Raw genomic sequence first — 23,653 nt, 5'->3', positions numbered from 1 at the left:
ATCTCAGAGGCTCCCATAAATATGACAAATTGTTCTACCTCTTCGAACCCAAGATGAATATAGCTATTCCAATTATAGTTCTTAATTAAAACTTCCTCACTAAAGCCACATTGAAATTTAAGATGTTTAGTATCCTGTTTAGAGCAACAGCTTATATCATGGCGTTTAAGCAAGATTTTAGCAATTGTATTCAATTTTTCTATCACAAACACTCATAACTTTACCCGTTCTTGATTCTCTATAATTATTATATAATTCAGTAAGCTCCAAATAGGTTGTGGGTTCTCCCATAACAACAGTTTTTAATTTTTCGGTTTTTTAAATTTTTATGGATTTTTGGGTATATAGGGAAAATAAAACAAAACAAAAAGAAACTAGACAAAAGTAAACTAAGCAAAATAATACTAGACAGAAATAAACTAAGCACAAATAAACTAGGCAAAAGTAAACTAAGCAAAACAAAACAAAATAAAACAGAGAGAGAGGTGGAGTGTACTCCCCAGGTGAACTTATGAGTAAAGCTATGCCTCCCCGGCAACGGCGCCAGAAAACAGTCTTGATAACCCACAAGTATAGGGGATCGCAACAGTCTTCGAGGGAAGTAAAACCCAAATTTATTGATTCGACACAAGGGGAGGTAAAGAATACTTATAAGCCTTAACAACCGAGTTGTCAATTCAGCTGCACCTGGAAAAGCACTAGTAACAGTGGGTGATGTGAAAGCAAGCAGTAATATGAGAGCAAGTAGTAACAAGAATACAGCAGCAGAAGCAGTAATATGAGAGCAATGGCACCGTAAAATAGTTGATACTACTTCCAATGTCATGTAGAACGAGTATATGATGATGAGAGATGGACCGGGGCTCCCAGCCTATCTACACTAGTGGTAACTCTCCAATAACAAGTGTTGGGTGAACAAATTACAGTTGGGCAATTGATAGGATTGAAATAGCATTAAGACAGTAACATCAAGATTATTAATCATGTAGGCATGTTTCCCATATATAGTCATACGTGCTCGCAATGAGAAACTTGTACAACATCTTTTGTCCTACCAGCCGGTGGCAGCCGGGCCTCTAGGGAATCTACCGGAAATTAAGGTACTCCTTTTAATAGAGCACCGGAGCAAAGCATTAACACTCCGTGAAAACACGTGATCCTCATATCTAAGCCTTCCCCTCCAGTTGTCCCAATTTCTGTCACTTTGGGGCCTTTGGTTCCAGACATAGACATGTGCATACAACTTGTAGATACAATCTAAGCAATAAGTATAGAGCTTAAATCTAAGATCATGCCACTCGGGCCCTAGTGACAAGCATTAAACACAACAAGATTGCAAAAAACAATAACTTCACAAACTTTATAGATATACTAATCATAATGTAACAATCCATCGGAACCCAACAAACACAACACCGATTACATCGATGAATCTCAATCATGTAAGGCAGCTCATGAGATCATTGTATTGAAGTACATGGGGGAGAGAGTACCAACTAGCTACAGCCTAGAACCCGTAGTCCATGGGGGAACTACTCACGGAGCATGATGGAGGCGGTGGCGTCGATGGAGATGGCTTCCGGGGCACTTCCCCGTCCCGGCAGTGGTGCCGGAACGAGACTTCGTCCCCCGAATTGGAGTTTCGCGATGGTGGCGGCGCCCCGGAGTCTTTCTCGGAGTTTCGTCAATCGGTATCGATGTTTTAGGTCAGGACGGCTTAAATAGGCGAAGAGTCGGAGTCGGAGGGGCCACGGGGCCTCCTCACACTAGGGTGGCGCGCCCCCCTCCTAGGCCGCGCCGCCACCACGTGTGGGCCCCCATGGCACCCCTCTGGTCCCCCTCTGACTTTCTGGAAGGTTCCGGGAAAAATAAGGTTCTGGGCGTTGATTTCGTCGAATTCCGAGAATATTGCCCGAACAGCCTTTTTGGAACCAAAAACAACAGAAAACAGCAACTGGCCCTTCGGCATCTCGTTAATAGGTTAGTTCCGGAAAATGCATAAAAACATTATAAAGTGTGAGCAAAACATGTAGATATTGTCATAAAACAAGCATGGAACATCAGAACTTATAGGTACGTTGGAGACGTATCACGCGCCCAAAGGGGGAGGGCATGCTACTGGCCCTATCTCCCAGCCCATTGACCTCCTCTTGTTTCCCACTTTAGCTTATTTTGTTTGTATCGAAAATTCCTAAGCGTGGCCTCTAACCTTGCCCTTTTTAAGTCTTGTAGCTTCTGAAAAGTCAAAAATACTAACATAAGATGTTTTCTGCCAGAGAGTTAAAACCCAAGGAGATGGGATTGTTTAGAAAATCCCCAAAAACAATATAAAACATGGAAATAATATTATATAAGATGCAAATATATGGAAATATGTGTCAATAAATTATAAAGTTCATGTATGCATTTTACATTCATCAGGTGCGGGGGACGTGGTACAAGGAGGTCCTCATGTCGTTGGCGCACACTTTTTTAGGACGCCGACAATGCAACCTAGGCTAGAACCTCCAATATCATTGGCGCACACTTTTTTTAGGATGCCGACAGTGCAGCCTGGCGTATCAACCTGGGCAGAACGTCCAATATCAATGGCGCACAAAAATGCACGTATGCTGGCGAAGTTAGAGTATCACCGGTGCACCAAATAAGTGGTACGTCAGCGGTAAATAGCACCGGTGTACAATATATTTGGCGTGCTGGCGGTAACTCTGGGTCTATAAGCTATTCCTAGTAGTGCAAGATACACTTCTCTTCTATTATGATCATCATTTGTTTGGTTTTCATAATACTGCTGTGATCTTCCATGAGCCACATAATTGGACTCAGGTGAAGGAACTTCAATGCCATGTTTGTTGCAAATGAATGTCACCTTTGCGAATTTCCCATCCAACTGATGACCTCATATCCTTAATTTTATCCTTTGCCAATCCAACAAGCTTCATTGCATTGACAATATCTTGATCCTCTTTTGCAAAGATATAGACAAATCATTTGTGTAGCCAAGAACAAGAACCATAAAGTTGAGATTGAAAACAAACAAACTAAAGTTCCGGTTTTTACCCTTCTTTTGTTGTTGTTGGGAAAGCATGCTCATATGGTTGGCATGGACCTTTTAGAATATATCCTCTCCGAACATCATCTTGAATATTAACATCATAACTTCAAATAGGAATCTTTTCCCCCGATCATGTGTAAGAAAGTGAGCATCATATGATCTTGTATTTGGTTGTTTGGGTGAAAGTGGATGTGGTGTTGTATCTTCAATTTCAAGCTCACTATCGATATTGGTTTCTTCATCATCTACGACCAACGGTGTTGAAGAAGATGCAATCTTATTCGATTATTGTTTCTCAAAAAGTAACGGTGAAACTCCTGTGTATATACTCAAACACATCCATCCTCTTGGCCCGCACAAAGCTAGCCCAAGAACTCTGAAAGAGGTGTACATGGACATAGGGCTTTAACTGGGGGCTCATATTTGACGCGTTCAGCGTCGGCAAGCACCACTACGCACGCAACAACGCCTCATGGGCCCCATCTTCTTCTCCTTCCTCCCGCTTCTTCTCCGATCCAGTCCCCACGCTGCCACCGTCGGCCAGGTTGCCAGCTTCCGGCACCATCGGCGGGCACCGCTGACGCGTTGCCTCGCCGCTCCGCCCTCCTCCACCACAACCCACCACCCCGACCTCCCTCTAACCCCCTGCCACACACACACACATCTCCAGCCGGCTCCTTAGACCCCGCACCTAAACCCTAAGATCCTACCGCCGGCGAGCTCCCCGCACCTGCACCCCACCCTAAGCCCGCTAAGTTCTCTTCCTCGCCTCTTTGGCGACACCGCGGCGAGCCGCATCCTCCCCGTCTCCGGTGAGGTCCATCCCTCGCCTAGTCGGCGACGCCGTGCCAGCCGCGTTGTCCCCGTCGGTGGCGAGGTTGATTTCGGCGCGTCTTCCTGCTCTCCAGCGACTTCTTCCCTGATGTCTATGGCCCCGTCCGCTACTAACAAGCCTCGGCCCAACCACTCATTCACATGGGCATATCGACACTAACCGGTGAAGGAGGCGTCAAATAGGAATTGCCGCTTTAATCATGCCTTTGGTGTGAAATTTCGGTTGTTTTCGACTTCAGCCGCGAGTGAAATTTGAATTAGACCACTGAAGCTGCGAGAGGCGATTTCGTCCGCAGGCCCGAAAAGAGGAGCGAAAACCCTCACCCCGCAGGCCGCAGCCCGTCGCCGACGTTCGCCCCGGACAACCAACAGTCGAGCCTCTTCTCTGCTGCCCGAGTCCCCTCCGCCGCCTCGTACCACCGCGAATCACCATCGTTTAGAACTTGTCGATTCAGTGTATATATGTGAGCGTCTATGTGTGTATTGTGTTTCACAGAAAAAAGAGGGTTGAGGGAGTGGGGTGTCATCCGTTGGATCAGTGAGTCAGCGGCCATGAACCATACCGACGGAGCCCGGATCACAATAAAATCTCTTTCTGTTCGGAATCTAATCGGTCGGCACCTGGCAACCAAAATAAAATCTCTTCCCCCGTCTTCCCCGGTCCAAACGAAAAGAAAGTGTCCAACACCGTTCGCCGGCACCGGCGAACGCCCAAATCTTTGCCGCTGCCTGAGTCCACTCCGCCACCTCGTACCACCGCCAATCACCATCGTTTAGAACTTGTCGATTCAGTGTAGCGTACTTCCCAAATCCCCACTGCCCAGCTTGCGCCGCCAGATCCAATGGTGCTTCCCCCCGCCTCCTTCCGCTTCTCCGCCCCGATGGACCCTCGCGTCGCCGGCGGCACCACACGGCGCTCCAGCCGACCAGACTGGGTCTTACTCCACAACTCGGCGCGCATCTTCGGACACCGGAACGCGACCACCGCCGAGTGCCGCACCACGGAGGGCCAGCCCATCCAGGTCTCCTTCTGGCTCGTCGACCCGCCGGGAGTCTCCTACTTCTCCGTCCACTGCCCCGGCCTCGACGCCAAGGACTTCGCCCTAGAGCCCTACGTCACCTGCGCCGACGCCGCCCTCGTCCTCTTCTCCGTCGACTTTACCCCCCTTCCTGGCCGGACATCCAGAGACCCTGGCCGGAGATGCACCCACCGCTTCGTCTACAGAGCCGGCCCCGGGAAGCCGTCTCTGCACCCCGTTCCGGACCCAGACATCGCCAGACCAAACGGTCTATCTGCCCTCTTGCCCTGTGGCAGCGAGCGCTATGCCGTCGTCTTCCTGCATAGGAGATCGAACCACCGTGACAAGGCTAGGTACTACGACCTACACCTCTTCTCGTCCCTGACGCGGGCATGGAGCAGCAAGGTCGACTTGCCGGGCTTGTCAGAAGATGATCAGAAACTGCTAGCTAAAGCTAGCCATGCCACCTCCAAGGTGATCAAGGTCGGAGCAAGCTCCCTGGGCTTTGTCGACCTCTCCTGGGGTATTCTTCTTGTTCGCGACGTCTTCAGCGACTGCCCTGGCATCAAGTACATCCCCTTGCCCGCGTCAAGGGTTTGCAACATGGATCACAAAGGATACCCTTACATTGCCCCGGAATACTGTTGTGATGTCTCTGCTGGCTGCAGCAACTTTATCAAGTTCGTCGAGGTCGAGTTTGACGACCGTGGTCGCAGGAGCTTGGGCAATCAAGGTTGGAAAGCCACCGTATGGAATAGAGACGTAGATGGGGACGATTGGCATGTGCGCTCGTCGCTTCATGTTGCCAACATCTCTGTTCACCCAAGCTATTCTGATTTATTGCCCGAGCTGTGGAATGACAGGACCAAAGAACTAGAACTCAAGAAACTGGTTTTCTATACCCCCACGCTGACCAAGGAGGACGACGATTTCCTTTACGTGCTGTGTAAGTTGAACTGTGAAGACGTCAAGGCCTGGGTCCTCAGTGTTGACATGAAACATATGGCTGTGGAAGCAATCGCGCCGTGTTCTATCGAGGGCAACAACACTCTTGCTGCATGGCACTATCCATGTACCTTCCCTAAGTACCTGGAGCTGATCCCAGGTGATTCTCTCTTCTTTATCCTCATGCAATCTACACAAAAAATCTCCATTTGGGACTCTTCGATGTGTGTTGGTTAACTGTGCATGTTTCAGTATGGGCACTATTGACAGTGAACTCTTCGCGTTTATTGCCTTTAGCTTCTTAATTATGAACCTTCAAAGTCAACTAGGGCACTGCATTTCTATTTATTCGTACCTATTATGCACTATAAACGGGCATGATGCTACATCCCATGCTCAAAAAGTCTGCTACTAGTTGAAAATAAACAAACAACAAGTGCCTTAAGGGCCATGTTTTAGTTGGGCACAAGCATGCAAGGTGAAACAACTTCTGATACTCTAAACAGAGGTTTAAGGTTAATCGTTAGGCCATTTCATTCATGATATTTGTTGAGTTATCCTATGCCCAAATCTTTCGCTAGCTAAGTGCTTAAGTAGCTCACCACTGTAACTGTGGTTGTGCACTTGCATATGTTGCCTATGAGACAGTGGTGAAAGTTGAAAGAAGAGTAGAGAGCAACTTATATGACAACTAGGTTCTTGTCCCAAATTTTGGTTCACGATCTTTTTGTGACTCGATCCAATAGTAGCGAGAGGACTCTGATCGAGGTCCTACCACATAAAAATTGCCCCCTTGTGAAGTTATATGCATTTTTCTCTGATGTTTTTGTATGTAACTTTTTGGTCCAATTTTTGCAGAGGATGACGTGACCCAGAACTTTAAGAGGTAATTCAGATATTGCTGCCTTTAGCTGTTCGAGTATTTGATGTTTGCTTTGTATGACATCTTGCTGATTTTGTCTGCTGCTGCTGCTACTTCTGTTGGATTTTTTTGACAGTATTAGTATGGCGGATTGTGTTCTGCAAGTGATGTTGACTCAAGACTGGTTTATGGAACTTGGTAAGTGACGAGTTCAAATATTTCTATACTGGCCTTTTATTTTTTTTGGTTCAGTATACATCTGCAAGCAGGGCGGAGCTAGGATCTGACCAGGTCCAGGGCCAAAGAGTGCAAAATAGTGCAAACAATGTCAAACTGTACTAAATATGCTGCTTGGTGCTAAAGTAAAGGAGGGAATTCAGCCTCACACCCCGGGCCATGGCCCCTGTTGCCAGGGGTGTGGCTCCGCCCCTGTCTGCAAGTATAGATATGCAACCAACATTTACCAAGTGAATTCTTAGAGTTTCGATCTAGAATAATTTCCCAATCACTCTCTGGAAATGTCTTGTCAATTTAATGTGTAGCATTACTCTAATTGCTTGTTCTAGTCATGTTAATCATTCAAACTTTCATGTAATTTCATCCTTTTTTGTATTGTGTAATTAGTGAAATGTTATGCAAGTAAGTTGTTTTGAATTGACTGTCATGACAAAAAGATTCACATCTGTCTGATACCTTTGTAGATAAATGCTTGGAATCTGAGGGGGCAACTTACGATGAGTGCAGATCTTTACTCCACTCTCGGCCAGTATCATCTCTGCTTTTAGATATCCAAGAAGTAAGTTACATTCTCGTGGCTCATGGACTTGGTCCATGGTTTCACGTTATGAGTGCATCATGCTTTTTATCGTCATATACTTTCATCTTTTTCGTTTCTTCAAATTATGCATGCATCATTGCTTCACAAGCTTGAAATTCTGTATCCCCTCTTCAGAGTGCAAACTAAATGGAAAGCCATCCGTAGCGCGTGCAATTATTATATTCAAATTGTGCCATTGATTGATTCCAAATCTGAAGTCACCTGAATGAATCCTTGAGAAAAAAAATCTTGATGCAGGTGGTAAAAGATGCATCTGGTTATGGTGAAAGTGAAACCACCTCAAAAGCTGCCGATATTTGCTCACGGTACGTGCGTGAGGAACCATTTTTCAAATGCACTCGTTTTGGAATCGACTTAGCCTCTTATATCTGATTAATATACTTTCTGTTCTTCCCTAGAGCCTTAGAAGATTTTGACGTGCAACTGAAGTCTCCAAGTGACCCATTGTCATGTACCGAAGCACTGAGGAGCAGAATAAGTGTTGCCCTTGGAGCATTAGACAGGTTAGAAAATGAAAAGACCTTTCTCTACTTCATTATTATCAAGAAAATCATTTACTGATGGTACATTTTCTCATCTCTTTTCAGTTTTCTGCGCACTGTGCCGGCAACCGTGAGGGTGCTTGCAGATGCCTGCCACGAGGAAAGACGGAGAGCTAAATCTGAACTTTGTCATAAGCCAGGTCAGATGATGCCAGGCCATACCACGGACATGTCTTATGGTTGGTTTAATGAGAGGACCAAGCAAAATAACAATGAGGGGAATAAGCGGAACCAGTTGTCATGTTGCCTTGTCGAACAAGCGGCGGTTCCAGATGGCCACCAACTCAGACAGTCGAAAAACCCTTCGTATTTTCTTATGATATTTTGGCTCCTCTCGGCTTACTTACTGACGCCAGTCGTTCTGAAATTGCTAGGTCATCACCCTGCTGTGCAATAGATTCCGTGTCTTTTCAGGTTTCTTTGATTTCTGTGCATGATAGAGGTGGCCCGGCCGTGCTCTGGACTTTGGTCTTCACATCTGATGAACAAGATGGCATGTGGTGATGCTTGCCTTTCGAAGCTCCCAAATGTATAATTATTAGTTGAGAGACCGAACATTAAGCATGTGACTGTTGTACTGTATATAAGATACAGTTGATACTTTGTTGTATATATAGGATGCAGTTGATACTTTGCAGTATCCAGTCGCAATGTGGTACAACGAGTATACTCCTCCCCATGGCGATTTAGCTATAAAGAAATACAGTATGTTTTTCCTAACACAGTAATGCAGATTATTGCTGCAACTTCTAGGTCAAACTCGTGCGAGATTATTGAGGAAATGTCCTATACCACTGACAAAATTAACACATAAACTCGTCTTTACGAATCCCCGCGACCAGCCTTTTTATGGAGGGGCCGAGTTGCGAGAACCAGGAAGTGGAGACGGAGTCGACCCCGGAGACGAGCCCCGATCGAGAACGAGAAGAATCCCCGCCGGAGAGATGACGGTCAGAGCATAAACCCTAGATCGCCAGAGGGGCGGCTAGGTCTGGCACCGAATTTGTTTTACGGTGCCGTGTCACACTAGTGTGCGGAAATTCTTGCAAATCCTGAAGGGCATTGGAACATCAGATGAACCGTCTCCTGGCTGCTTGATGAGAATCTGCCCTTGTGCATCGACATCTTCATGTTCGCCAAGCCGTATCAGGAATTCTGAGCTGTCTCACAACAGGGAGAACGATGTGGCTTCTTCGATAACAATTTATCTTAAGTATGGGTACGGTGTTGAGGGCATGTCCGAGTGGTTAAAACAGATACATGAGGGGTGGGGCATTGCAGAAAATATAGATTATCTAGAAAACTATCACTGGCTGAGTCTTACTTCCCCAGGCCGTTGGCGATATTTTATTCATTGTGACAGTACCATTTGTCACGGTTTGATCAATTTATTCATGTCCCTGATCTTGTTTTGAGCTTGTGCGTCCTGTTCCTCGTCCTTGGATTGATGATTTTTCTTTTCTTCGGAGACGAACATTTATCTGAAGTTTTGAACTACTCCCTCAGGTCCATATTATTTCATGCTAAAATCGATGTATATACAACTAAATATGTCTAGATACATCTATATTAGCATCAAGTAATATGGATCGAAGAGAGTATAAGAGATAGACAATAACACAATGAAAAATGAGGAATAAATATATAAAAGAATGAGAAGAAGGGTAAAAAGTAACAAGATTCGAAAATGTGGATTGGAGAGAACAAGGATAATAAGCAGAAAGAAGCCACGGCGGGCAGCAAAAATGACATGGCAAAAAGTATGCAAACAGGTATATAACATGAATATTGCAGTTAATTTTATCATCCACTTTGCTATATATCCAGGAGCAATTGATAACATAGTTTTTTCTTCAGGGAGATTACAATGCGTTACTACTTATGAGATAGAATGAGAAGGCCTAGACCTAAAACGTGTAAAATAGACACATAATGGCGCATGCCCCTGGTTAAGTAAAAAAGCACCTGAAACCTGGGGGACACCGAACACAGACTTAATTAGGGACATGACCAAAAATCAGAACCATCGACACTAAGCAATAAGCTTGGCCGACATGGTGAACCACATTTCCCTCAATCTAGTGCAACTTTGATCTAGTGAGAAGTATCATCAGGAAGCACCGCCGCAGTTGACAACCCCTGGAACAACGGTGTTTCATCCACACCACCATTACTTTCCTCCGGGAGGAAGAAGTCATGCCGGATAAGGCTTTCTTTGAGCCTATGCCTCGTCAGGTTGAGAGGCATGCTCCATTTATGCCGTGTCTCCACACTGCCAGACAAGTGTTTCAGGCACTGATGCCAACCAATGCCCCCACTTTCCATAGAAATAACGAACACATCTCCTTGCGCATCCGGCACCAGGAAAAGAATTGGCCTCTCCAACTTGATGCGGTGCTTGAACGACCACAGGTTGTTCTCGTGGTCCTCCAGCACCCATAGATCAACCATTTGGCCGTGGCGGTTGTACAATCCAAGCTCCCCCTTCATCTCAAAGGGATCGGCGCAGGGGCCCTCGACGGGTGTCCGGACACTCCGGAAGGACTCAGCCATGGTGTCGAAAACCAGCATGTTGTCGCACTTGGTGCCGAGCAACGCCACGGGACGCCAGTGGAGCCTGCCCTGTACGAGGATTGGCGGGTAACAGTACCCAGACATGAGCGAGATGTCACGGGTCGCCCATTGCTCGGGAGGCTCGCCGACGCACCTGAGCTCAGTGGATCCCACGGTGTGCACGTAGTAGACGGCGCGTCCCTTGCAGCACAACACCCGGTAGGACCTGGACGGGCGGTGTGGGTAGAGGCCGCATACGAAGGCACCGCGGAGGAGCGGAAGGGGAGCGCGCTGCCGAGTGGCCGGGTTGCAGATGTGGTAGGCCCCGTAGGCGAAGACGACGAGAAGGCCGTCGCAGGCGGCGAGCAGACAGAGGTCGTCATCGATGCCCCTGAGCAGGTCCGTCCGGACGACGGGGCGCCGCTCGCCGGCCCGGTGGTTGAGAACGTCTACCCTGCGCTCCTGGGCTTCCCCGATGGTGACGAGCTGGAGCGCGGGCTGCCGGCGGTGGTGGGCGAGGAGGAAGGCCTCGTCGGAGGTGAGGAGCCGGCGCCAGGAGCGGCAGACAGCGCGACACCGGAGGAGGGGCTTGGATGGAAGGCGCGTCAGGATCTCCCAGAGAACGATCTCCTCGGGGAGCCGGGGCTTGCTGCCGGCCACTTCTGCCATCCTTGATCTGGGAGCCACGGTGGCGGCAACCGGCTAGTTCTATTTCTATGTCGACAAGGCACGGCCGCACGGGAGTCAGTTTGGACTTCGGGAAGAGGAGGCGATCCGAGATAGAGTCGATCAGGCCCGTCCACCTAAGCCCAATTTAGATCGGATTCGAAAAAAAAGGCCAATTTACATCGCAGCACCACTCGGCTCAGCTAACATCTGTGATCCCCTCAAAAAAAAAAAAAGCTAACATCTGTGAAGTTTGAGATGTACCGCCCACAACCACAGGGAACAATTTCCCTCAAAAAAATCCCGCTGAAAATTTAGTTTTGGACATTTGCAAGAATCTAGAAAAATTGTAATACCTTGCAGTGACAGCTACTCCTCCCAATGTTGACACGCCTTTGTAATGTCCTCTGTAAAGATTATTTCTGTTTTCTAAATTAGAAGAATAATACATTGGAATGGCCTTCTTCTAGTAGCGCCTTGTGCCCTGATATAATGATACCAACTGCAGGGTGTTGTTTTCATCATCTGGTATCTTCAAACACAGTGATATTTTATGCCCGGAGCCACCGAGATCTCTGCCACGACAGGCGGGAGATGCTCATCTTCATCGCACCGTGACACCGGCGACACTCTCCCCTCGTAAAAGCTAGCGCCTTGCATGGCGTGTGGTTGGCCACCAGCATCCTGCGTGCCTTGGCGCACGGTCTTGTTGTATTGGCACCAATTAATTTACAGGTTCTATAACAAATATGAAAATCATGCGGTTAAATGATTTTCAAATCAAAGTTAATAAGATGAAATTAGGATAAATAAAATACACCAAATCATTAACGGAATAGAAAACGCTTATATACGACCACGGAAATAGAGGAATATATTACAATAGCTAACACTATTGTTGTTTTTTCAGACCCCGTCGTCCAAAATGCGTCAAACATTTATTTGTTTGATAGTATCGGAAGAAGATTTGGTATATTTAAACCATGGTTTTTGCTCAATTTGGCAGTTCTCTAGGCAAAAGATCTGGTATCTATTTGTGTTGATGTGCTACCGTAGTTTCGAGAATCTTTCTCCCTGGGTGGGACATAGTCTTCGCATGAGTACGAGATCATGGTGTTACAATTGGGTGACGTCAGCCTGTTGACGTCAGAAACCCACCGGCGGGCAGCGACTGGCCAACACCGTAGAGCCGGGAACAACTAGGGCTGCGGCTGGCCCCAGTCCCTCAGAGCGACGGCCCGCAAAGCCTCCCCGGTCGCGCGCCGATGCAAATTGCAAGGGCGTGCCACCCGACCTATACCCGGTCGTGAATGTGTGGATGATGCCTCGCTTAGTTTCCTGCAGGGCACACACGTACACGTTAAATACGAGCCTCGATCGGCTCTCAGGTTATCCCGTGAATCGGCTCATGGAGCCGATCCACCCATGATTCGTCCAAGGTGGCCGAATATATGGTGGTCCCGCTTGATCAAGATAAAGCACATGAGATCCACGACGATCTAGGGTTTTCACCGCATAATCGGATCATCCTACTCACGATTGGGCCTCGCGTCACGCGCACGGTGATCGTAAGCCAACCCTAGACAAGGCCTAAAAACCAACACGAGGTTGATCCTCGGAACATCCCGTCTAGGGCCAGCAAACTACACCCTACACGCCGCCGGATCCTCTAACCCTTTGTAAGGCCTAACTATTGCAGATATTAAACTAATCCCCGATGAATCAAGGAGCGATCGTAACGGATCAGATCTACTAAATAACGATCAAGCGGGTGCCGCCCCCGCACCCATGATGAGGTGCAAGGACGGCTAGATGCGCAAGGGTTGCACTACGACAAGATATGATACTAAGAACAATGCTAACCCTAACGCATCTATGATAACTACGTTGCTCGCCATCAAAAAGGCTTCGAGACGAGCAACGCATAAACAACGTGGGCAGGCTCGTGCTGCCTAGATCGCAAGATGCGATCTAGGCAGCATGGTGCTTACCGGAAAAACCCTTGAGACGAAGGGGTTGGCGATGCGCCGAGATTGGTTTGTGTTGAACGTTGGTTGTTGTTTATTCCATAAACCCTAGGTACATATTTATAGTCCCGGGGACTTTCTAATGTGAGCGTGCACCCAACCGTGCACGAGATAAACTCTAACTTCTACGTAGCCTACTATATTAAGGTACACGGGCTAACTAGCCCAAACTTGATACACAAGGCCGATTCACATATCCCTTCTATATGTATATCTTCAAATCCGTCTTGATCGCGGCCCACCTCTGGCTTGGTCAAATTCCGGTGATAACACATGCCCCCCTGGTTTTGATAATGATAATTGCAAAACCATATGCATTCTTCAAAGGGTCATGTCGTGGCAGAGCAGAACCGTCGCAGTACTGTCTATTACTACTTCTTCCGCATGACTTGACAATTTCGGCAGTCTTTGAGCAATCGGCTCTTTTCTTCCCCGTGATCGGCTTCTAGTTATCTTAGCCGATAGTCAAAGTCAAACAAACCCCAAAAGAGCCGATGGCGACGCACCGGTCCCTACCATATAACAAACAAGGGCAAACCTGGTTACCCCTCCAAACGGTCACCTGCAACCTCCGTCTCGAGAAAGCAAACTCAGATCCCCAAAATCTGCCACCTACACGATCTCGCGAGCTTCAGATCTCAAACCGCACCGCCCCAACTCCGCAGCGCATCAAATGGCGGAATCGTCCAACGCCGACACCATGGTCTCCGGCTTGAAGGTAATACTCCACCGCTTCTCCGCCATTAGGGCCAATATCAGGGTTGAACAGAAGAACACCTGACTTAATGTTCTACTCCGTCATTGATTTTAGGTCTCCGACATCCTATTGCCGCATCCCTCTCTCCCCAATTCCATGTGTCTTGGCCCCCGCTCTTCCGAGAGTCCTGCTCATTTAATCTCCTGTGAAGCTACCGTAATCCCCTTCGTGAATCAGCACTTAGATCTCGACCTCCCGGGCCGACCGCCTACGAGCCCGGCCTAATCCCCCGAAGGTTGGGTGCCATGGTACAATAGAGTATCCAAAACCCATTACGCCACCTCGGGAATCTATAGGGATAGCCGATGCCTTATCATTATCACCGTCTCCCCTTGAGAAGAATGAAAATATTCTGAAAACCATCGGCTACTTCTGGTCTGACGCGCTGAACTGCTTCATTTTCGGCCATGGCCCGATGACACCAACCCTGCTGGACGTGGTCATGATCACAGGCCTGGACATTGTGTCTCCAAGCCCTTCTGCTTTCAAACTGCCGAAAGTCCCTTTCACCCTTTCTTCTAAAAAAGAGTGCACCAGCTGGGGCGCCTATCTCGATCGTTATATGAAAACCAAAGGCCCCGTGACAGAGCGAGAACACACAGCCTTCCTAAACTTTTGGTTGGAACACTTCATATTCTCGCGGCCCATCACTTGCCCCTACCAAGAACTACCTTTCCCTAGCCTATGAACTCGGCCAAAGGTACCCATCTCGGCATCGGCAAACCTGTTCCTTGGAGAGGTATATCGATCTCTTCAACCGATGACCGTCAAGCTGTTCTCTCGAAGACAGCTTAAAACCGGCGGCCCCCGGTGGTTTATTCAGCTATGGGCGCAGCTTATACTTTCGGGATCAGATCCCGTACTTCCCACCTTTGACCTCCCGCACCTTCCCGCATGTTAACGGGAAGGATATTCGATGCACCGGCTATGGTCAAGCCCCGTACGGTCTCCCGTGCAGCAAGGCTGATCCCTAAGGAAGCAGCAGGGTGGTTCAAGATCTTCTTCCAAGGTTTGGACAACCCCCTGTTCTTTCCTTATACTGAAACGGAAGATTTTGAAAATCCAGTCTCCTTCCGATTGGGTAGCTTTGCCGATGACGATAGCACTCGGCATATGTATTCCGTCATGATCCGTCCTTGCTTTCTCCCTGTTGGAATGAGCACCTCAAACCGGATCATCAAACCTGGTTATGAGTGTTATCAACCGGTAGTGGTAGCCCGCCAGCTCGGTCTCGGGCAAGTGCCTCCGCATTTATTCTTACACCACCTGACCGCAAGCAGAGCCGAACTTCCTGACACCCTTACTAGTCATAGGTGCTACACCTTCTTTGATGCTTTGGCCCTTCCAATTCCTCACAACCTCCGTTTCTCCTCCACTACTGATGGCTTCGAGACTTGGTGGTCCATGTGGAAGACCCATGCTTTTAGGAGGGCGTTAGGACCGCAATTGAAACAACTTGACACCGCGCATGACATCTCCGCTGACCAGGTACTATTCCTTAAAATATTTCCCGTAACCACTTAACGGTGATTTGCCTGTGAACTGACTTCACCTCTTGGCAGGAACAAGACGGCCCAGCTCCCATGCGAGCTGATGGTTCTCCCTTTGTATTCCTTCCCCCGGCCCCAGTGGTCCTCTTCTATCAGAGTTCGCCACCTCTGAAGAAAGTTATAATGGAAGGCCAACCGATCTCACCGAAATCGGCTCCCAAAAGCAAAGCATCCTTGGGGCCAGTTGCCCCCGAGCCTCGACCCGGCGAGGACGGCGGTGAGGAAGGTGGCTGCCCGGAAAACCCCGACGCGCGTAACTCCTGCCCAAGCGAGTTCACAGGTAAGTTGTACCATATTCCGATCGATCGCACTTGCCTTCCCAACCTTTGTAAGATGGTCGTACCCCTTCTTTCAGACTTCCACCGAAGAGAACTCCAGTGAGGGAGAACAGTCCAGTCCCAGGGACTCCTACCCACGCGGTACGGACAGATCCACCACACAGAGCCAGACGGACTCGCCAACCCCGGCTTCTAGAAAAAGGTCGACTCCCGAGCCTGCCGCTCTTCGCCTTCGGCTCAAACGAGGTCGCGCATAAAGCGCCGATGTGTCCAAAGGGCTCGCACGGGCCCACAAACCTCTTCTCCTAGCCGTGAAGTTTCAAAGGTAACCCTCTTGACAGCTCGTGTTCCCCGTTGTCTTGTCACTAACCGGACCACTTTACCATTCCCCTTGCAGATTAATGAGACCTCCAGCGGGGTCGTTGAAGAGGTGCCGATGCCATCTACCGCCCCCGGTCCCTCCAACTCGCCACGCGTGACGCGACCGGCCGTCCGACCAAGATATCGCAAAGCCGATTGTTACCACCTCGGCTTCCTTTCTTTCTTGGGAGAGGTACACTCTCCTTTCTCTCTCGAGCCTACTTTTCATCCGCCGCATGCCCATACCGTTCTTGTTCTTTTGCCGTGGGTGCGATCCTTCGAGCTTGCCGACATTCGACCCCGATTCCATCGAGCCGCCCGCCCCTAAAGTAGGTGAAGAGCCAAATCTTGGTGCGAGCCGACGGTCCGCTCCAGACGTCTCAAAGTCCTCGCTCTCCTCCCCGCCTGACACTCCGGTTGAGGACCCCGAGACGATCGTGGGCATCCTCGAGGACATCCAGCCTCGTCTCCCGCTGGTGCCGGTAGCTAAACTCCGGCCGACAGCCGACTTTGTCGGGCTCAAGTCAAGGGTGCGGCCGGCTCGTCAAAGGATTACTCTCCGCCGCGCCCAACTCCCGCCGAGAGCCGATATTGCGTAAAAATGCCAGCGGCTCAACGAGAAGAAGGCTGCTTTAGACGCAAAGACCGCCGCTTCCACTCATAGTGTCGACTTGAGACCTTACGCACGGAGCCGGAGGACCTCGAAAGGAGGGCCAGTGGAGACCAAACAACTCATCCAAGACGAGGAATCCTCATTGCTCGCTCCCAAGAGGAAGCACAAGGTCTCACCGCTGATCTGAAGACCGACCTAGCTGAAATCCGTGCCCTAAGCAGCCAGCTGGTGATGGGGAGAGACGAGGATGACGAGGTCGAGATCGCTGATGTGGATCGAATCCGTGCCGATGCTCTTCACGCTCTTAATGCATTTCTTCAGTAGGGCCTCTTTGCTTCTGTGTGTGACCTGACACTTGTAAACTTGCTTTCTGTTTTTTGTCAAGTCAACTGCCACGCATCGGCTCCGGTTGCATCCGAATTTTTTTTTTATATTCGGCTACCAAATTTTCTCCGCACATGCCCAACGGCGTCGCGCGCGCTCCCTGATTAGGTGCTCTCCCCGAGCCGATTCTCGCCGTGTGACCGCTGAAATCGGCTCTATGTTTAGCCAAGGTATTGTGGTGCGAACGTCGGCTTCATTAGGAACAACGTGGATTCCCTCCGCAGTGGTTAAGATCCACCATGTTGACACCAGGATGCGGGTGCGTGTCTCCATTGCTTGATGCCGCGCAAACGGGTTTCCCTACAGGAGCCGACGAGTTTGGTTCCGAGGACCGCCTTGACCTTGTCATGCTTCTTCTGGAGCTTGTAGGCCAGGTCCTCGTACTTGACCGGAGTGCTTTCCGCCATCTCTGATGTGGATGGCGAGGTGGTTGACGTCGAAGATGGGTCCCACCGGGCGTGCCAGAATGTGTTGACGTCAGAAACCCACCGGCGGGCAGCGACTGGCCAACACCGTAGAGCCGGGAACAACTAGGGCTGCGGCTGGCCCTGGCCCTCGCAGCGACGGCCCGCAGCCTCCTCGGTCGCGCGCCGATGCAAATTGCAGGGCGTGCCACCCGACCTATACCTGGTCGGAAGGTGTGGATGATGCCTCGCTTAGTTTCCTGCAGGGCACACACGTACACGCTAAATACGAGCCTCGATCGGCTCTCAAGTTATCTCCGTGAATCGGCTCATGGAGCCGATCCACCCATGATTCGTCCAAGGTGGCCGAATATATGGTGGTCCTGCTTGATCAAGATAAAGCACATGAGATCCACGACGATCTAGGGTTTTCACCGCATAATCGGATCATCCTACTCACGATTGGGCCTCGCGCTCGCGCACGGTGATCGTAAGCCAACCCTAGACAAGGCCTAAAACCAACACGAGGTTGATCCTCGGAACATCCTCGTCTAGGGCCAGCAAACTACACCCTACACGCCGCCGGATCCTCCAACCCTTTGTAAGGCCTAACTATTGCGGATATTAAACTAATCCCCGATGAATCAAGGAGCGATCGTAACGGATCGGATCTACTAAATAACGATCAAGCGGGGTGCCGCCCCGCACCCATGATGAGGTGCAAGGACGGCTAGATGCGCAAGGGTTGCACTACGACAAAGATATGATACTAAGAACAATGCTAACCCTAACGCATCTATGATAACTACGTTGCTCGCCATCAAAAACGCTTCAGTACGAGCAACGCATAAACAACGTGGGCAGGCTCGTGCTGCCTAGATCGCAAGATGCGATCTAGGCAGCATGGTGCTTACCGGAGAAACCCTTGAGACGAAGGGGTTGGCGATGCGCCGAGATTGGTTTGTGTTGAACGTTGGTTGTTGTTTATTCCATAAACCCTAGGTACATATTTATAGTCCCGGGGACTTTCTAATGTGAGCGTGCACCCAACCGTGCACGAGATAAACTCTAACTTCTACGTAGCCTACTATATTAAGGTACACGGGCTAACTAGCCCAAACTTGATACACAAGGCCGATTCACATATCCCTTCTATATGTATATCTTCAAATCCGTCTTGATCGCGGCCCACCTCTGGCTTGGTCAAATTCCGGTGATAACACAGCCTTCCCTTATGGTTACCACGTCAGGGCATGTACAATGCGGTGACGTCAGCTCTCCCTTAGAGCTGCCACGTAGGATATTTGCTGAGTTAGAGGAGAGAGAATAGAGAAAAAGAAGGTTGCCTTCATTTAGCTAAGGGATGATCCCTTAGAAAATAAAAGAAAACCATTTGCTCCATTGTACCACCTGTATTCTCTTAGCAACCTAATTTTCTACCAAATTAAATTGATTCCCATTAATTGCAAGGGATACCACTAAGAGACAGTGCATTGTATATGTTATAGTTATTATCTTCTCTACATGAGGTGGAGGGCTAAGAGAAGGCGTGCCTTCTCTACCATTGCACATGATCTCAGATTTTTGCTAAGTTGAAGGATAGAGAAGGAAGAAAGAGAAGATTGCATTTCCTTAGCTAAAGGATGATCTCTTATGAAATAAGAGAAGCTTATTTTCTCCATTGTATTACATGTCTTCCCTTAGCCACACAATTTCCTACTAAATATAACTAATTCTCATTTATTGCAAGAGATGATAATAACAGATGATGATGGCTTGTACAACTTATATTTATCGTCTTCTCTAGATGACGTGGACTATTAAGAGAAAGCATGTCTTCCCTACCATTGTACATGCCCTTAGATCATGGTATTTTGCTTAAGTTGACGGTTCTCTATATAAAAGATCATTTCTTTGAGAATCTTTCTCCTTGGGTGGGACACAGTCTCCGCACGAGTATGAGAATCTCTATCATACTTGGATCAACTTTTTTTAATCTCAAACCATTTATGAGTCTTATGGTGTGATCCATCATGGCTTGATGAAGACCGCAACGTTTCTCCACCGCGACTCCATGACGTGCGACGGATGGTGGTGCGACTGCTTGTACACCCCGAATTTGAAGTAATGTGGGGCGCTGGGCGCTCCTGGTCCACGGTAGCTCAGCCTCTCGTGGCCGTCGACGTACACTGTGACATTGCGCGTAGCCACGTGGTGGATAACATTGAGCCGGATCCAGCGGTTGTAGATATTCTCGGCGAGCACCCTGTGCAGGTCGTGGTAGAAGGTGAGGCTGCCGTCATAGACGTGGAGCATCAGTGTCGTCGCCTGCCGCTCCGGCCGTGCCCCGAAGATCTGCATGATGCTGGCGCCGGATGTGCCCGTCGGCACATACACCTCGCCCTTGAACTGCCACACCCCCGAGCTGTACACCTTCTGCATGAAACGAAAGCGAAGTACTACATGAATATGTTATCGTTTGATTGTGTTACTTAGCTCCCGCACGCGTGCTTACGTTGATCTTGATCTCGGTGCGCGCGCCGCCGGGGTGGGTGGGGCTGCCGGGCTTGTCGGTGGAGTAGACCCACAGCCGGCGGACGCCGCCGGCGAACTTGTACCGCGCGTCCAGCGGCACGTTGTAGGGCTTCTGCACCACGAACTGCGACTCTGTCAGTCTCACCGGGGTGAAGCCGGCGGTGAGGGGCCCGGCACGAGCCGCGCCCATCGCCGCCACCGTGACCACCAACTGCAGCAGGATGAAAGAAGCCATCAAATCGCTCGTACGTGCACACTTCGCCACTCACGCTCACGCAGATCAGGATTCAGGAGAGAGCACTTCGTTCTTGGAACAGGCAGAGCACACGCGCTGTATTTATAAGTGCTTGAGGAATGAGGAGTTCACGTACGGGGAGATAGTAAAGAACGCTCTTGCGTGGTTGTTTCAGACATTCAGTGGCAGAACACTTACTCCTCATCGGACAGTCAGTGGTCTACCTTGTCGTCGTCGATCTGTACGCATACAAACGGATTTACATATGGTTGTGGGTGCACATCATTGTCAGAATCATACACTCAAGGAATTAGAAGAATCATGACAGAATTAATAAAAAAAAATGTTTTCTAGAAGGCCACATATGTTCTTTTTCCTTTCTTTTTTTTTGACAATCTTTTTCCTTTCAAAATTTGGACCTACTTGGTTTGTAGACATAGAATATCTTTTTCTATGGTCTACTATGCACATAATTCTATAGGAAATTTATTCTGGGATGAAGTCTCAAAGGATTTTTTCTATGTTTCTTTTTACAACTACAATGCAGCCGAACACCTTCCCTGACGGAATAATGTGTTTATAATTCCTACAAGAATTAATATGGCATGATATCGCATATCTCAAACCTACATTTTTTGGGGAGCGTTATATCGTGCGCACGTTCCTGGAACCGGGGTGCAACGAGATCTTTGCCACCCAGTGCAATCTCGGCGGCTGGACTTTTTCCAGAAAAACAAGGGAAACATAAAATTTGCTGGGCTCCACCATAAAATTCCACTCACAACTCTAAAATGGCGTCACATCAGGGCAGTAAACTCCTCACGTTCCACGGGTATAATGTTGTTTTTTTGTATTCCTGTATTTTTTTTGAATCCAGTAAACAAAAGAGACACTAGTTTTTTTAGAGTAGATATTTGAGCCCCATGTAGATGCACCCTTTGTTTTCTTTACCAAGAGAATATATATGGGAAAAAATCTGCACAATAATTTATTAAAACCACCAGCGCCTTACATCACTACGAAAAATATAATGCATCGTTGCCTAACTATTTGCTGGGTGTATTTTTCTCGAAACTCGGCATACATGTCGTTTACCGAGTTTTGAATAAAATACACTCGCAAATAGGTTTGCTCTGTTCCAAAATGTAAGGTGCACTTTTATTTTACATTCTTTCATGCACGATTTTGATCATTAATATGTGCCAAAGTATATGGTTGTTTTGTTTGTCTTGCAAAAGAAATTTCCTTCCATATATAATTATACTAATTTCGTGTATATATTATAAATATAAGTTATAGTCCAAATTAGAAGTTGTTGACCATCAAATCATGAGCGCCTTACATGTTAGGATAGAACGAGTACTCCAAAAACCTTACATACTCAGTAAACATTGAGAAATACACTCAAACGAAAGGCATGTGTCCATTCTCCCCAGGCTTAACGGCCCATGACGGCAGCCCATGTTTGCCCATTATGCACTACCGGACACGAGCATACACTTGGGGCGAGTTTGGTTGCTTGCATGGTATTTTTCTGGTTGTAGGTTCTGGCCCGCCAGCTGCTGCGTGAGAAAAAAACTAACGATGGGCCTATTTTTGCACTACGAGTCGTTGCCAATAACGTAACAACCTATATGAAGACCTTTAGCCCACTTTGGTTGGCTGGCAACATATCCGGATTTTGGGTTGTGCCGATGCAACACGCTCATTTAGGAGGTTGCATATGGCCCGTTATGATCACCTTGCACCTACCATCTACCAGTTCAGGGTTTAGGGTCTTACATGCTTAGTACATGGAGTCACAGACGCTTACGAGAAGATGAAACATGATCTAGATCACCAGTCTGACGATGATGAAGTCCTTAAGCCTACTTGCTTTGCCATTACTGTGGTGACCCAGCGTACCACTGCATGGTGTAGTACACAAGTCGTTGACATAACACAAGTGAAACACCGTTCCACTCATATTACATCCCTCAGAGTGGTACAACAGAAACATATGCGAGTCCAAAGTATGTCTATAGAAGGATACACAAGCTGTTTACAAAAGATCAACACAGCCTCCTACTTTACAGTGAGGTAAAACTTCAAATAAAGCTCCAGAAGAACGAATCGTAGTCGAACTTATTGCTAACTTAAACTTCAGAGCTACTAGGCTTGCTATAGAAACCTAGCTACTTAGGTGCTAGGATTAGGGAAAGGCTCCCTTCTATTACTAGTCTAAGTTTCCACTATAGTTGCTGCAGCAGTTGACTTCATTGACTTCTTTGCTTGGATTCTCCATCTTGTTGCAGCTTGACTCCTTTGTCTTCCAGCTCCACGGTAGTTCATCCTCCGGTGCCTCCATAGCTAAGCAGGGATTTAAGAGTGGGATGAGTACGAGCGTACTCAAGCAAGTTCATATTAGGGAATAGGTGTATCATGCACTAGCTACAGCCACGCACCGTAAAGTCATAGGCGAATGCAAGTTTTCATAAACATTTCTTCAAAAGGTTTATTTTATTCCGAAAACTATGCCCGTCGCCTTCACAAAGTTGACTAGAACTTCATGGAGTTCCTTTCCGTCGCGTTCGCAGCTTCCTTCCCTGAACAGGAGTGACAACTACAATTCAATACACTCCAGCAGGTGCGTTACTTTTCCCATAAGAGAACTTAACCTTGTTGCCAACCAAGTCATGAGCTTGTCAACACTTCCTTTGGTGTGAGGTCAGGTATAAGAACCAAGCCAATCACTGCCTTCTCCGCGACCCTGCAAACCCACCCTTTTGTCCATCCGTACACCCCCGGTAGACATCTCCCGATCATACGGCTTTACCCCCGGTGTATTATGGACAATCCCTCATAGACGGTAGAGCCTCTCATCCAAACGTCCGAATGGGGATTTTAAAGGCCATCCCAACCTACGGCAGTGCCTCCAGCACCCTGCCATGCTCTATCAAGTCCGTTGGCGTGCAGGAGGGAAAAGATATAGCTGACTTCCCCAGAGCCATTATAGATCTTATGGTCAACGCGGTATGTACGGCGCTAGAATCACTGGACGGCATTGGTACTTAGTCCTAGATGAATAGTACCCGTGCAATGGAACCTCCACCATATCAACACATACCATGGTTCCATTGCCCACCACATAGTCATATTCATAATTGTAAAATAATACTTTGCTTTTCAATGCAGGAGTGATAAGTATAGTACTTTG

General features: G+C 48.2%; 3 protein-coding genes across 3 annotated transcripts; 1 reads left to right on the top strand and 2 right to left on the bottom strand.

The window, feature by feature from the left end:
- Positions 1–4,604: 4,604 nt before the first annotated feature.
- LOC124667481 lies at positions 4,605–8,535 on the top strand. Its single transcript, XM_047204751.1, has 7 exons — positions 4,605–6,013; positions 6,712–6,739; positions 6,852–6,913; positions 7,417–7,511; positions 7,791–7,858; positions 7,952–8,056; positions 8,141–8,535. Exons 1-7 carry the CDS (start codon positions 4,732–4,734, stop codon positions 8,490–8,492), a joined length of 1,992 nt encoding a protein of 663 aa, XP_047060707.1. The 5' UTR covers positions 4,605–4,731; the 3' UTR covers positions 8,493–8,535.
- Positions 8,536–10,189: 1,654 nt separating this feature from the next.
- On the bottom strand, positions 10,190–11,317 carry LOC124664927 (F-box protein At5g49610-like). Its single transcript, XM_047202342.1, has one exon. The coding sequence runs from the start codon at positions 11,315–11,317 to the stop codon at positions 10,190–10,192; it is 1,128 nt and encodes a 375-aa protein (XP_047058298.1).
- An 8,401-nt stretch (positions 11,318–19,718) lies between these two features.
- Positions 19,719–20,457, bottom strand: LOC124664926 (citrate-binding protein-like). Its single transcript, XM_047202341.1, has 2 exons — positions 20,203–20,457; positions 19,719–20,120 (listed from the first exon to the last, which is right to left on the bottom strand). Exons 1-2 carry the CDS (start codon positions 20,455–20,457, stop codon positions 19,719–19,721), a joined length of 657 nt encoding a protein of 218 aa, XP_047058297.1.
- Between the last annotated feature and the right edge of the window lie 3,196 nt (positions 20,458–23,653).

This window comes from Lolium rigidum, chromosome 6 (assembly GCF_022539505.1).
Source record: "Lolium rigidum isolate FL_2022 chromosome 6, APGP_CSIRO_Lrig_0.1, whole genome shotgun sequence".
NCBI lineage: Eukaryota > Viridiplantae > Streptophyta > Magnoliopsida > Poales > Poaceae > Lolium > Lolium rigidum.
Note: the sequence above shows the minus strand (reverse complement) of the source record. Positions and strands in the feature narration are given on the sequence as shown.

Bases quoted from the DNA above. Each gene is read 5' to 3' on its own strand.
- LOC124667481 (XM_047204751.1), top strand. From the start codon at position 4,732: ATGGTGCTTCCCCCCGCCTCCTTCCGCTTCTCCGCCCCGATGGACCCT. The intron at 6,914-7,416 runs GTAAGTGACGAG...ATACCTTTGTAG, and splicing joins AGACTGGTTTATGGAACTTG to ATAAATGCTTGGAATCTGAG. The intron at 8,057-8,140 runs GTTAGAAAATGA...ATCTCTTTTCAG, and splicing joins GCCCTTGGAGCATTAGACAG to TTTTCTGCGCACTGTGCCGG.
- LOC124664927 (XM_047202342.1), bottom strand. From the start codon at position 11,317: ATGGCAGAAGTGGCCGGCAGCAAGCCCCGGCTCCCCGAGGAGATCGTT.
- LOC124664926 (XM_047202341.1), bottom strand. From the start codon at position 20,457: ATGGCTTCTTTCATCCTGCTGCAGTTGGTGGTCACGGTGGCGGCGATG. The intron at 20,121-20,202 runs GTAAGCACGCGT...TTCATGCAGAAG, and splicing joins GCACCGAGATCAAGATCAAC to GTGTACAGCTCGGGGGTGTG.